A 14440-nucleotide genomic window follows, 5' to 3' on the forward strand; every position below is an offset into this window, starting at 1 on the left:
CAGTCAGAAGATGAAGTCCCAATGCAACTGATGCAGATTTTGGATTCAGGCATCAGAACACTTACTTGAGCATGGGTAGGGGTTTTTATAGGGAAACAACAATGGTTCAAGGGAGAACACTAGATTTATTTATGGGTAAACTGATGGCTCAAGGGAGTATACCAAAGTTGTTTTGTTCATGCTAGACAATAAGCCCTGATCATTCCTGGCTATGGACGGTGTTCCTTGGAGGGAGTTCACAATGCAATTAGGGAGCTTCACTATTTTGGATACCAATAAAGGATTTATTACTAGAATTGGTCTGATAACTACTGAGCTGGGTGTATGCAGGTGTGGGTTCATTAACATCTGGAGCAGAGATCCCCCATCATGCAGCACTTCCCTGCTGTTTTGGTCCCAGAGTTCCATGCAGTTCTTGCCTTGGAATCTCTGTTCTCCATGCCTCCCTGTCCCATCTTCAATGCAAATGAGACTAGGGGAGTTTCCTTATCCTGTCACCCTTGTCTCAGGTGTGTCTCCCACTGCCTTTTCATTGCTTTTTGTAAGTCTTTCTTCTGATTGGTTTTGGTTCAAGAAGAGGCTGGGAGGCAGGGAAGGTCTTTCGTGAGTCAGACAGGCTGGGTATTGTGCCCTGGTTCGCCATGAACACAGAGCTGATGTAGTTTACCATGATAACAGGATCCCAGCATATAATACAGTTTTGCTGTTCAGGTAAAATGCTGCATTGGGTCCATCTCAATCAAATGGTTAGGCTGCCTTCATGGCGGGGATCTCTCATTTTGTAGCCCTTAGTCACACCTTTGCAGCAAACATGCAGGTGACTACTCCAGGTCATGCATTTTGTGTGCAGTCCTTGAGTTTAGATAACCCTTCAATGCACCCCTGAGGCAAGAAACCCATCAAGCCTTGAATATCTAGTTTCAGGTAGACTTCAGTGTATCCTGTGGGTTGTATTACAAGACTGGACTCTGCTGGTACGTAGATATTTGAGGGGGCACAGGTGGTTGTGCAAATGACAGAAATGCAAAGATAATAACTCTCTAGTAGAGATTAAACTCATCCAGTCTGCTGAGATTGGGGATAGAGACCCTGGTTTTGCTATATGCTATACAGTACCTAGTATACTAAATAGTGAGTCCTTAAATCGAGAACCATGTATTTAATTTACTGCAATAACCTTCCCCCACCCCCCTTGAAGCTTTCTAATTAACAAACAGACCATCTGTGTCCCTTTTGGTTAACTCCTTAAACAGATGGGGCCCGTTTCATTAGTAAAACTACCCCAGGATCATTGTTGTTACCAGGATTTCTGCAGGTCTTCTTGCATAAAAGGGGTGGAGTAGGGGGTTTTGGAGGGAGAGTGAGGATGGATCTGAGTTTACTTTTAACCCTTCAGTGTACGATTACGTTGCCTTCCTTACGGGTAGCCTCGGCCGGAGAGGCCTGGTCCCCTCCCCCGAGTGTGGGGCTGGCGCTGACACAGCACGTAGGAGGCGGCGCTGGGAGTGCCCATTGGCGCAGGGAGAGGAGGACCGGCAGAGCCCGGCGGCAGGCTTAGCCTCAACATCCAAGGGGAAGCGGAGGCAGGCTCGGCAGCAGCGGCAGGTGCTCTCCCTGGAGCCCGGCAGGCCGACGGGCAGCAGGATGCTGGAGATCCAGCTGGACGATGGCGGCGTGGGAGGGTACCCGGGGGATGATTACTGCTCGGGCTCGGTGATGTCGGAGCGGGTGTCGGGCCTAGCCAACAGCATCTACCGCGAGTTCGAGCGGCTCATCCGCTGCTACGACGAGGAGGTGGTGAAGGAGCTGATGCCGCTGGTGGTGACTGTGCTGGAGAACCTGGACTCGGTGCTCACCGACAACCAGGAGCACGAGGTGGAGCTGGAGCTGCTGCGGGAGGACAACGAGCAGCTGCTCACGCAGTACGAGCGCGAGAAGGCGCTGCGCAAGCAGGCAGAGGAGGTGAGCCTGGGCCGCTGCTTGACGGGCGCCTGCGGGCCGGGCAGGGCCGGGGCGCGCCGCGCCGCGCCGGCCATTCACTGGGAGCGGGGGAGGGCTCTGCGCCAGCCGCTGGGGGATGCCTCCAGGGATCGGGCTGGGAGAGGCCTGCGCCATCCTAGCCAGGGAGCCCGCACCGCTGGAGCCCCTCCTCCTTTATCCTCGGCACCCGGCCATCTCCGGGGGCCAGCCAGGCCCCCTCCGAGACAGCAACCAGGGTCTCTCTTATCCCCGGCGCGGACACGACCTCCTTTCCCAAGGACCCCGGGTACCCTGAATTCTTTACCCCCCAGCTGGGGGCTGACTCAGCCAGTTGGCTCCTCCCACCCTAGGACTCCCTTTCCGGCTCCAGTGCAGCTGGGATGGGGGAAGAGGAGATGGATGCAAACTATTTTCCGAGGAGCACAGTGCCATGGCAGAAAAGCATCTGGCTTGTTCTGGTACCAGTAGCAGGGTGTCATTGCTGCATCTAGCGTGGGAACTCTCGTTTGTAAACATTAGAAGAGGAGCCAAGAGCTCAAGTTGCTTGTTGTAGGGGCAGTGCTGTGTCTGCCAACTGTAAATGATTGGGGTGATGGAAGTGGAGCTCCATGGATTTCAGCTGTAGCTCACAAAAGCTTATGCTCAAATAAATTTGTTAGTCTCTAAGGTGCCACAAGTGCTCCTTTTTTTATTCTTGCCTGAGCCACTCAAAGGGATTGACAACTCCGAGGTTTGGTTTAGGGTGAGGTAACTTGATCATTTGGTTGTATTGTCAGTCTTTTAACTATCGGCTTGTTGTTGAGTCATATCGGGTGAGTCCTACATTGTAGGGGGCAGAAATGTTCTGTGGATTGGCCATAGGCAAGGCAGGAGTAAATCTTTTCTCTTATATCGGCAGGCCCTGGTTCCTATCTCCCTTAAGTCAAATGTAGACAGTCAAAGTGTTTTCATTCCAATCTAATAGTGATTTCCCCCCCCCCCCCCATCACATTAGCATGCAATATGGACAAACTTGCGGATGAAGGCAGGACAGGGAAAAGCAATAGTGATTGTAAGGAAGCTTGGTGTGCAGTGGGAAGACCTAATAATTCTGGAATATCTTTCTACAAGAACACTTTGTTCTACAGCTAGGGTGCTATCAATGTGTGGCATACATCATGTATTTTTAAGTGTTGGCTCTTAGCTGTGATTAGATATACTCCTGATCGCATATTCAAGAGCCATAAATGTTCTTGACAGCTGTGACCTTACAAACATATCCTGGAGACTTTGATCTTATTTCACTTCAAGAAAGGTAAATCAGAAAATCATCTTTTCCTTTGTCCCTGAATCTAGGATTGTATTGTGTGAGTAGACAGGATCCATTGAAGATCAGTATGAAAGTAAACAAAGTCAAGAGGTCAGCATTTGGTGAAGCTTCCCTATTAAAATAATTGTTGCCAACTTAAAAGCAAGAAAGAGGAGAATAAACTAACAAACAAAGTAACTGGGGTTCTGTGAATTTGAGGAATGTAGTTTTAAAAAATAACAACAAAATAAACCACTTGGAACCTATGCTGCTAATATTTGTTTCTGATTAGAACAAAGAATTTTTAAAAATCAGTTTACTTTTTATACTTCACTCAATTTGGTTCAACAATGGTAGTCTGTGTCACTTCATTAGGCTAGTGCTCTAGCAGGCTGCACAGTGATGTAATGTTTGGAAATGCTTTTAAAACTAAACAATAAGATGTTCATTTGGAATAAAAACAACCTTCTCAAGATATTGGTCTCTAATTCTGTGAATTTATTTTTACCAGACCTACACTTTGGGCCTTAATAACATGGCTTCTGCAACCCAAAATGTAAGGTTTGCTGGCTGCCAGTTCCACTTTTATCTTTAAAAAGAAAAAGGAGTACTTGTGTACTCCTTCATTGGAAGCGAGCTGTAGCTCACGAAAGCTTATGCTCAAATAAATTTGTTAGTCTCTAAGATGCCACAAGTACTCCTTTTTCTTTTTGCGAATACAGACTAACACGGCTGCTACTCTGAAACTCTTATCTTAGTCATGTCTAGAGCAGTGCAATTAAGTTGATGGGAAACAGCCTGGCAGTGGCTCATGAGAGACACAATCACCTGGCTGAAAGAGGAGCAAAATTCCTTGATCACTAAGACCCAACAGGAGCCTGGGAAGGAAAGAATAGCTCACTTTCACACCTCCTTCTTGCCTGTGCTCCTGCCACTACTAATTCCAAGAGCGGCTCCTCCGCTTTTACAGCTCATCCAAGCACTCTGTGGAGCCTTTTCAAAACAGCAGTCTCTGAACCATAGGGAATGAAATCCATCCAGTTGCATCAGCCCCTTCCCTCCTCCCCCCAACAGTCAAATGATTGTCCCTTAATTAACCCAGGATTATGTTGATTTATTTTTTACCATTTTACCACTTTTTACCATTTTGGACCAACTTCTGTTAGTGAGAGAGACAAGCTTTCACACGGCACAGATTTGGTCCAATAAAAGTTATTACCTCATCCACCTTGTGTCTCTAATATCCTGAGACTAACATGGCTACAACACTGCATACAAAAATATACTAGATCATTCATGTTATTTCACTTTTAATCTTTTTAAACTATATTCCCCACTTAATTTTACAGTTTGGTATGAACTTTAAGTATCTCATGCTCAAGGAAAATGTGTGCATTAGTATCAAAATTATATCATTATGGAGTTACTTCATCCTAGGATGACCAGAAGCAAATGTGAAAAATTGTGATGGGGTGGGGGGGTAATAGGAGCCTATATAAGAAAAAGACCCCAAAATCGGGACTTTCCCTATAAAATCGGGACATCTGGTCACCCTACTTCATCCTGCTTTCAGAGATTTAGAGTGTTAGCCAACTTCGTTGGGTATAAGTCTTCTCCCTAGAAAAGTGATTAGAGCTGAGGGCTTGGAAAACAAGAATGTTTCCTAACATGTTTAAGGAAGAAGACCTCTCGACTCCATAACTCCATCTTTTCCTTACACCACTGGTTAAAGCCTCTTGAACTCCATAGAACAGAACTCGGACTGGCACCTATCAATGATAGATCTAACTTTCCAGTGAAAAGCTTTTATGCTCTGCTCTCTTGACTGAAGTTCAAGGTCTATAAGCAGCATCCACTGGAAAATTGCCACCAAAAAATCCATTTTGATTTTAAATGAGCAATCTCAGCAATTGTGACTGAACAATAAAGTTCGCTTCTTGCCTAATCAAACTTCCAAGCTGCTACATTTGAAAGGTTTTGTTTGCATTAGCTAAATAAGGATTAGTTTAATTCTTTGCTTTTAACTTTAGGGTCAGGCTTGAAATACCTGCTGAAAACTCAGCTATTTGTATTTTGCATTACATGGCCTTTAACTCACTACCAGAAACATGTGTTCTCCAAGCCATCAGAGTCTCAAAGATTTCTCCTACTTTCAAAACCCCTGTCAGATCTGACACTGGAGCTGGTGAGGACCGTTCCAGAGTGGGCCTGTGATGTGACATTTTCCCTTCTATTCGCCCTAGAACCGGTTAACAAGTTGATTTTAAAATATAGCCCTCTGGAAGCTACTATCTTTGAGACCTCCTCTTGACTTCTTGTGTGTGTTTCTGTGCTCTGATCCCCTCAACCTTTTTAAGGGTCTAGAATGGCAATTGACTGGGCCTTTGCAGGGGCTACCACTAATATGTGGAACTCACTGCCCTTAAGCCTCTGGCCACAATTCCTTCTTAGTTCCCACAGCCAATAAAAATATTACTTTTCAGGCATGTGTTTTTGTAATTTTAGGTAGCCACCATTTAGGATTTTCCCCGTCCTCCTCTTTCTTTTAAAAAAACAAAAACCTTTTGACAATTGAATATTTTGTTCTTCTGTAATGTTTTATGATATCTCAATTGTTTGTTTCTAAATGTTTGTGGGGAAAAATATAAATGTATCATTAAAACCTGTTGGAGACTGGCCTGTGGTTACTATAGGCCAGCTTTTCAAAGATATTTAGGTACCTTAAGATACAAATAGGCTCCTAGTGCAATTTTCAGAAATGCCTAAGCAAGTTGGCAGCTTTTGAAAATCCCACTACGCTCCTATCAACATTTGTAGGTGCCTACATACCTTTTGAAATATGGCTCTACCTGCCCTGTTGAGGGACACTTTTAAACGCTGTCTCCCCTATCCCCCACACACTAATTTTCTTGTAAGGTATTTAGGAGACAGTAAAAAAAGTTTGTCTATCAGATTGCACCTATGGTGTGTACTCAAAGATATGTTTCTCTCCCTTGTGACTTTTTTTCTTAATTGTCTTGGTTTTTTTCTGTTTCAGTGATATGAATCTCACAGTTTAGGAAAGAACTTATTCTTGCCCCATCCTACAATCTGACCTCAGAAATAGTTGCTTGATGTAAATTTCTGCAGATTGGTGGTGATCTCATACCACAAAAGACGAAAAACATTCTAGCACACTCTCTATATAAAAAGAGACTCAGCCCATCATACTATACTAATAACTAAGTGCCATTCCCTTTATATTCTTCAGACCCCTATTCACCGGCTGCTGATGGTTGCAGGCATTGACATGAGTGAAAATGAATAGGAGAGATGGGTGCATTGAATTTCACCCACAGAATGAGCAGCACAATCTCTGTGTTTATGTTGTCTTTTTGAGTTCTTTTGTTAAACATTATTGTTTTTAATCTTTTTAGTCTTGAAACAGGATGACTACTGATCCTGGAAATTTCTTGGAAAACACTGAGAAATTTCTCTGAGACTTGATTTTATTTTTTCCTGCTGAAAGTATAAACCTTAAATTCTGAATTACGACACTTTCCATCTGACTTGTTATAGACTTCAAACGTAAGCAGATTTTGTGACCTGTCCTTTCAACTAATCAGAAATAAAAAGGAGTATGACTGAGTGGCTATAATGGGATGGTGTAAAAAATTCCAAGCGTTGGTCAGGTATTTAACATAGTATCTTCCTATCTGTCCCTCTAGTCAGAACTGTATTTTGGTTTAGAGTTCACTAGGTTATGATTAAAATTCAATACTGGATGTAATAAAAAAACCAAGTTTCCTGGAAATCCTGCAATTTCAAATTCAGACCTCAATAAATATTCAGTGGAGGTAAAATGTTTCATTTTCTCCTTTCATCTGACTTACGTTGTGGGCAAGTAAGAGTAGTAACTATTCCCTTTAGCAATAACAAACATAGAGTCAATAGTGTGATTGATACCAGCATCAGGGGACTGGAACACATGACTTATGAGGAGAGGCTGAGGGAACTGAGGCTGAGCCTGATTAGGGGGCGGAGCTTTTCTGACTAGGGGTTCTATAAAGGTAGCCAGCCAGTCAGGCAGCGGCACAGGAGCTAGCAAACAGAGCTGTAAACGGGAGTTTGAGTGGGAGTTCTGTTGGAGGAGAAGGTATTGTGGTGCTTGTTTAGGGTTTGTTTTTGTTGTGGGGGGTGGTCTTTTTGGTGTGGCTTGTATTTCCCAGATTAACAAGATTTAGGTGGGAAGGCTATGACGGATACGGAGGCAGCTGTGGGAGTGACTCCTATAGTGGAAGACACAATGAGGATGACTGGATGTGGAAGCTGTGGTATGTACGTGATCCTGGAGGGGGGGACCTGTTAAGAGTTTTTTCTGCATGAAATGCCATCTGATAGAGCTGATGGAGGAAAAGATCTGGTCTGGAGGTCTGGAGATGCAGGTGGAAAGTCTGGTTGAGTTTAGGAAGGGGTTTGAGCAGATGATGGAGCAAAGACTTGAGGTATCTGAAGGGAAAAGCTCAGACTTGCAGATGGAAGCAGGGCTGGGGAATTTTGAGCGGAGACTGGGTGAGGAAAGTGGTCAGTGGAAGCATGTGACTAAAAGAACCAGGCAGAGGAAAAGATGGGCTAGTGAAGGAGAAATAGAGCTTAGGAACAGGTTTGCAGAATTGGAAAATGAAGAAGGGGCTCAGCAGGTAGTTGCTGAAGGTGGAAGGGCAAGGAGGAAGAGAAGAGAGGCTAGTCCTATAGGAAAAGGGGAAGAGTCAAGGGAGACTACACCAAATATGAGCCCCAGGAGGATACAGGATGGGTTGAAGAGGATTATAAGGGAAAATAGGAATGGAAAGAACTTGCAGCCAGAGGGAACAGGGGAGAGACTGGAGAATAGCACTGTCACGAGGAAAAGGCAGGTCTATGTGATCGGGGACTCTTTATTGAGAAGAATAGACAGGCCTGTAACTAGAGCTGATCCAGAGAATAGAAGGGTGTGCTGTCTTCCAGATGCTAAGATACGGGATGTAGACCTGAGGTTGAAAAGGATCATAAAGGGAGCGGGAAAGAATCCCCTAATTATCCTTCATGTGGGAACAAATGATACAGCTAGATTCTCGCTGGAAAGTATTAAGGGAGACTGTGCTAGGCTGGGAAAGACACTTAAGGAAATCGAGGCTCAGGTGATCTTTAGTGGGATCCTGCCTATTCCTAGAGAAGGGCAACAAAGGTGTGACAAGATTATGACTGTCAACAGATGGCTTAGGCAGTGGTGCTATAAGGAGGGCTTTGGGATGTATGGCCACTGGGAGGCATTCATGGACAGAGGACAGTTCTCTCGGGATGGACTTCATCTGAGTAGGGAAGGAAATAGACTTCTAGGATGGAGGCTGGCACAACTGATAAAGAGAGCTTTAAACTAGGAATTTAGGGGAGATGGTTGGAGATGTCCAGGTAATCTCCACGCCAGATTTTAGCATTGAGTGGGAAGAAGATGAAGTAAGAAAGGATACAGCCGTGGGTAGGAGAATGTATATAAGGAGCGAGGGCAGTGTGGATACCAGTCTAATAGGTTATACTGGCTGTAGAATGACTGTGCCTAATGAGGTACAAAATGTGAGCGAGGCCAAACGGCAAAAATTCAAGATGTTTGTACACCAATGCGAGGAGCCTTGGTAACAAAATGGAGAAACTGGAGCTACTGGTGCAGGAAGTGAAACCAGATATTATAGGGATAACAGAAACATGGTGGAATAGTAGTCATGACTGGACTACAGGTATTGAAGGGTCTGTGCTGTTTAGGAAAGACCGAGGTAAAGGTGGTGGAGTAGCATTGTATATCAATGATGAGGTAGAATGTAAAAAAAATAAGAAGCGATGCAATGGATAAGACAGAGTCTGTCTGGGCAAAAATTACATAGGGGAAGATAACTAGTAGAGCCTCTCCTACAATAGTGCTTGGGGTGTGCTATAGACCTCCGGGATCTAATTTGGATATGGATGGAGCCCTTTTTAATGTTTTTAATAAAGTAAATACTAATGGAAACTGTGTGATCATGGGAGACTTTAACTTCCCAGATATAGACTGGAGGACCAGTGCTAGTAATAATAATAGGGCTCAGATTTTTCTAGATGCGATAGCTGATGGATTCCTTCATCAAGTAGTTGCTGAACCGACTAGAGGGGATGCCATTTTAGATTTAATTTTGATGAGTAGCGAGGACCTCATAGAAGAAATGATTGTAGGGGATAATCTTGGCTCAAGTGATCATGAGCTAATTCAGTTCAAACTGAACGGAAGGATTAACAAAAATAAATCCGCAACTAGAGTTTTTGATTTCAAAAGGGCTGACTTTCAAAAATTAAGGAAATTAGTTAGGGAAGTGGATTGGATTGAAGAATTTATGGATCTAAAGGTAGAGGAGGCCTGGGATTACTTTAAATCAAAGCTGCAGAAGCTATCGGAAGCCTGTATCCCAAGAAAGGGGAAAAAATTCATAGGCAGGAGTTGTAAACCAAGCTGGATGAGCAAGCATCTTAGAGAGGTGATTAAGAAGAAGCAGAAAGCATACAGGGAGTGGAAGATGGGAGGGATCAGCAAGGAAAGCTACCTAATTGAGGTCAGAACATGTAGGGATAAAGTGAGACAGGCTAAAAGTCGAGTCGAGTTGGACCTTGCAAAGGGAATTAAAACCAATAGTAAAAGGTTCTATAGCCATATAAATAAGAAGAAAACTAAGAAAGAAGAAGTGGGGCCACTAAACACTGAGGATGGAGTGGTGGTTAAAGATAATCTAGGCATGGCCCAATATCTAAACAAATACTTTGCCTCAGTCTTTAATAAGGCTAAAGAGGATCTTAGGGTTAATGGTAGCATGACAAATGGGAATGAGGATAGGGAGGTAGATATTACCATATCTGAGGTAGAAGTGAAACTCAAACAGCTTAATGGGACTAAATCGGGGGGCCCAGATAATCTTCATCCAAGAATATTAAAGGAATTGGCACCTGAAATTGCAAGCCCATTAGCAAGAATTTTTAATAAATCTGTAAACTCAGGAGTTGTACTGAATGATTGGAGAATTGCTAATATAGTTCCTATTTTTAAGAAAGGAGAAAAATGTGATCCGGGTAACTACAGGCCAGTTAGTTTGACATCTGTAGTATGCAAAGTCCTGGAAAAAATTTTGAAGGAGAAATTAGTTAAGGACATTGAAGTCAATGGGACAAAATACAACATGGTTTTACAAAAGGTAGATCGTGCCAAACCGACCTGATCTCCTTCTTTGAAAAAGTAACAGATTTTTTAGATAAAGGAAACGCAGTGGATCTAATTTACCTGGATTTCAGTAAGGCGTTTGATACCGTGCCACATGGGGAATTATTAGTTAAATTGGAGAAGATGGGGATCAATATGAACATCAAAAGGTGGGTAAGGAATTGGTTAAAGGGGAGACTGCAACGGGTCCTACTGAAAGGCGAACTGTCAGGCTGGTGGGAGGTTACCAGTGGAGTTCCTCAGGGATCAGTTTTGGGACCAATCTTATTTAATCTTTTTATTACTGACCTTGGCACAAAAAGTGGGAGTGTGCTAATAAAGTTTGCAGATGATACAAAGCTGGGAGGTATTGCCAATCAGAGAAGGATCGGGATATTATACAGGAGGATCTGGATGATCTTGTAAACTGGAGTAATAGTAATAGGGTGAAATTTAATAGTGAGAAGTGTAAGGTTATGCATTTAGGGATTAATAACGAGAATTTTAGTTATAAGCTGGGGACGCATCAATTAGAAGTAACGGAAGAGGAGAAGGACCTTGGAGTATTGGTTGATCATAGGATGACTATGAGCTGCCAATGTGATATGGCTGTGAAAAAAGCTAATGCGGTTTTGGGATGCATCAGGAGAGGCATTTCCAGTAGGGATAAGGAGGTTTTAGTACCATTATACAAGGCGCTGGTGAGACCTCACCTAGAATACTGTGTGCAGTTCTGGTCTCCCATGTTTAAGAAGGATGAATACAAACTGGAGCAGGAACAGAGAAGGGCTACTAGGATGATCCGAGGAATGGAAAACTTGTCCTATGAAAGGAGACTTAAGGAGCTTGGCTTGTTTAGCCTAAGTAAAAGAAGGTTGAGGGGAGATATGATTGCTCTCTATAAATATATCAGAGGGATAAATACAGGAGAGGGAGAGGAATTATTTCAGCTCAGCACCAATGTGGACACAAGAACAAATGGGTATAAACTGGCCACCAGGAAGTTTAGACTTGAAATTAGACGAAGGTTTGTAACCATCAGAGGAGTGAAGTTTTGGAATAGCCTTCCAAGGGAAGCAGTGGGGGCAAAAGATCTATCTGGCTTTAAGATTCTACTCGATAAGTTTATGGAGGAGATGGTATGATGGGATAATGTGATTTTGGTAATTAATTGATTTTTAAATATTCAGGGTAAATAGGCCTAATCCCCTGAGATGGGATATTAGATGGATGGGATCTGAGTTACCCAGGAAAGAATTTTCTGTAGTATCTGGCTGGTGACTCTTGCCCATATGCTCAGGGTTTAGCTGATCGCCATATTTGGGGTCGGGAAGGAATTTTCCTCCAAGTCAGATTGGAAGAGGCCCTGGAGGTTTTTCGCCTTCCTCTGTAGTATGGGGCACGGGTCACTTGAGGGAGGCTTCTCTGCTCCTTGAATTCTTTAAACCACGTTTTGAGGACTTCAATAGCTCAGACATAGGTGAGGTTTTTCGTAGGAGTGGGTGGGTGAGATTCTGTGGCCTGTGTTGTGCAGGAGGTCGGACTAGATGATCAGACCTTCTGACCTTAGTATCTATGAATCTATGATCTGGGATTGTTTAGTCTGCAAAAGAGAAGAATGGGGGGAGGGGATTTGATAGCTGCTTTCAACTACCTGAAAGGGGGTTCCAAAGAGGATGGATCTAGACTGTTCTCAGTGGTAGCAGATGACAGAACAAGGAGTAATGGTCTCAAGTTGCAGTGGGGGAGGTTTAAGTTGGATATTAGGAAAAACTTTTTCACTAAGAGGGTGGTGAAACACTGGAATGTGTTACCTAGGGAGGTGGTGGACTCTCCTTCCTTAGAAGTTTTTAAGGTCAGGCTTGACAAAGCCCTGGCTGGGATGATTTAGTTAGGGATTGGTCCTGCTTTGAGCAGGGGGTTGGACTAGATGACCTCCTGAGGTCCCTTCCAACCCTGATATTCTATGATTAGATTGTGTGTTGCGTTAATGTCAGTTACTTTTTTGCTTTTTTTCTTCTTTATCCAGGGTAAAAACAAAGCAATCAAACTAATTCCTCTTCTCCCTTAAAAGATGCAGTGCTATTACTCAGCTGAAAGTAAATAAAGTAAGGTATGCCCTCCCGCCCTGTGAGGACAGGTGTGGGGACGATTACTAGCTTAAGGAGTGTCTGGAGAAGCAGCTTTAAATTGCTTCCTTTCCTTCTTTCTCTCCTGTCAGCTTGAGGTAAATGGAAAGAGCCTCTAAAGCAGCTTGGGAGCAACATACTACCCTCTCCAACTCTCCATTGTGTGTTTCAAATACCTGACTTGGTTTTATTTATATCCTTGTTTGTGCACTGTCTGATCAGAGAGGAGAAAATTAGCAGAACTTGGATGAGGTTTATATGTGGGACAGACTCAAACCTTAAATTGAGTTTGGCAACAGTGTAAAGTCTTGTTAAACACAGAACACCCTGGTTTGCTCTCTGGGCCTTGGTCTACCACTGCATAGGCTGGGCATTGATAATTTCTCAGAGGCAGAATATTCCACCCTGGTTAGGTGTGTGCAGAGGGGAGATGTATACTTCCTATCAATCAGGAGCAACTCTTGTGATATACTGAGTAGACTTAGTGAGTGCCAAAGTTTTCTGATGGACACAACACACCTGCTCAAACGTACAGACAAATACAATTAAAGCTCATACACCAATCAGGCTGTTTTTCCTACAAGTCTGGGAAGAGAGAACAAATGTCTATTTTTAAGTGTGAAAGGTTCACAAATTATGGTAATGAAGGGCCATCTGCATGGATCCTAAATACAAATATTTTTAAAGTCAGTCTTTTTATTAGTATTTATGATTGTTACAGTTACTTAAAATCTGAACTTAGAAATTCAAATAAAAATCAGTTCAAAATGATTGTGTTCCCAGTCATTAATAAACAAAAGCCATAGTCAAGTACCCCTCAACACACACAAGTAAATATGACACACTGTAAACCCCAAATATGCTCCACTGACATCTTCTCTTGATGAAATGCAACAATCTGTTCACTACTGAGTGAATTTTCCAAGGTTATCTTTGGAGCATTCCAGATATAGGAAACAGGGACATATCATTTTTCTGGTGTGGGGAGAGGGACTAGATAATAAGGAAAGGCCAAGAAGATAAGCAGGCTTTCTAATTCTTTAATCTTTGTCCCATGGTACTGTTGGAAATGAATTTGGCCAAATAAAATTAAAAAAATTATCATAAAAAATGCCTGACAGAGCATCAACTCAGATGTTGATTTGGTGAAATTTTTCATTATTTGTATGAACCAGATTATCCTTTCTGTAGAGCCAACCTAGTACCTAGTACCTAGTATGGGAATTCCTTAGTGGCATTCCTCACCTATTCTAGTTTTTTAAAATCGGTTCTAAAACAGTTTAAATCAAACATTTGAGAAATCCTCTCTGCAAATCCATGGGGAAACATCACCATGAAAACTAGCAACTTTAGGCTGAGATTTTCAAAAGAGCCAAAGGGAGTTACACCCCCAGTTCCCACTGAAGTTCAATGAGCTTTGGCACCAACTCCCTTTGTTTATGATAATAAATACATCAGGGTAATGAGTTTGCTTTGGGGAGACTGTTTGTGGATCACTTCTAGCACACTGTAGACCTTAATAATATAATAATAATAATAAATAATTCATAAACAGTCTCCTTTGAAAATCCCAGGCCAAGGGGATTGTGTCAGAGATGACAGGTTCATAGTGTTCCTACTGTAAAGAGCAATGGCACTGGAATTTCAGAATACTTTAATCTGCAAAAGAAAAACTGCAGCCCTGGAAAAAATTCAAACTTTTCTTTCTGTTGAACTAACAACCAAGTCCTCTGTGTTCTGGCATTGTGATTTGTCAAGCATCCAAACATGTGCAGGCTCCCCTCCAAAAACTAGTAAAGAAATAATCCT

The 14440-nt window shown here is 42.9% G+C and overlaps 1 protein-coding gene across 46 annotated transcripts in view; it reads left to right on the forward strand.

Annotated features, from left to right (window-relative positions):
* The first annotated feature begins 1422 nt into the window (after nt 1–1422).
* The window catches only part of MAPK8IP3 (mitogen-activated protein kinase 8 interacting protein 3), a 150806-nt gene continuing 137788 nt past the window's right edge, over nt 1423–14440 (forward strand). For 6 of the 46 annotated variants that reach the window (XM_038418761.2, XM_043494353.1, XM_043494356.1 and 3 more), the window contains exon 1: nt 1428–1962. In XM_038418761.2, coding sequence (XP_038274689.1) covers nt 1645–1962 — 318 coding nt within the window. In that variant the 5' untranslated portion in view covers nt 1428–1644. Of the gene's footprint in view, nt 1963–14440 lie in introns of all 46 variants that reach the window. The other 40 variants (XM_043494355.1, XM_043494348.1, XM_043494350.1 and 37 more) reach the window with 16 other exon arrangements.

This window comes from Dermochelys coriacea, chromosome 10, assembly GCF_009764565.3.
Source record: "Dermochelys coriacea isolate rDerCor1 chromosome 10, rDerCor1.pri.v4, whole genome shotgun sequence".
Taxonomy (NCBI): Eukaryota; Metazoa; Chordata; order Testudines; family Dermochelyidae; genus Dermochelys; species Dermochelys coriacea.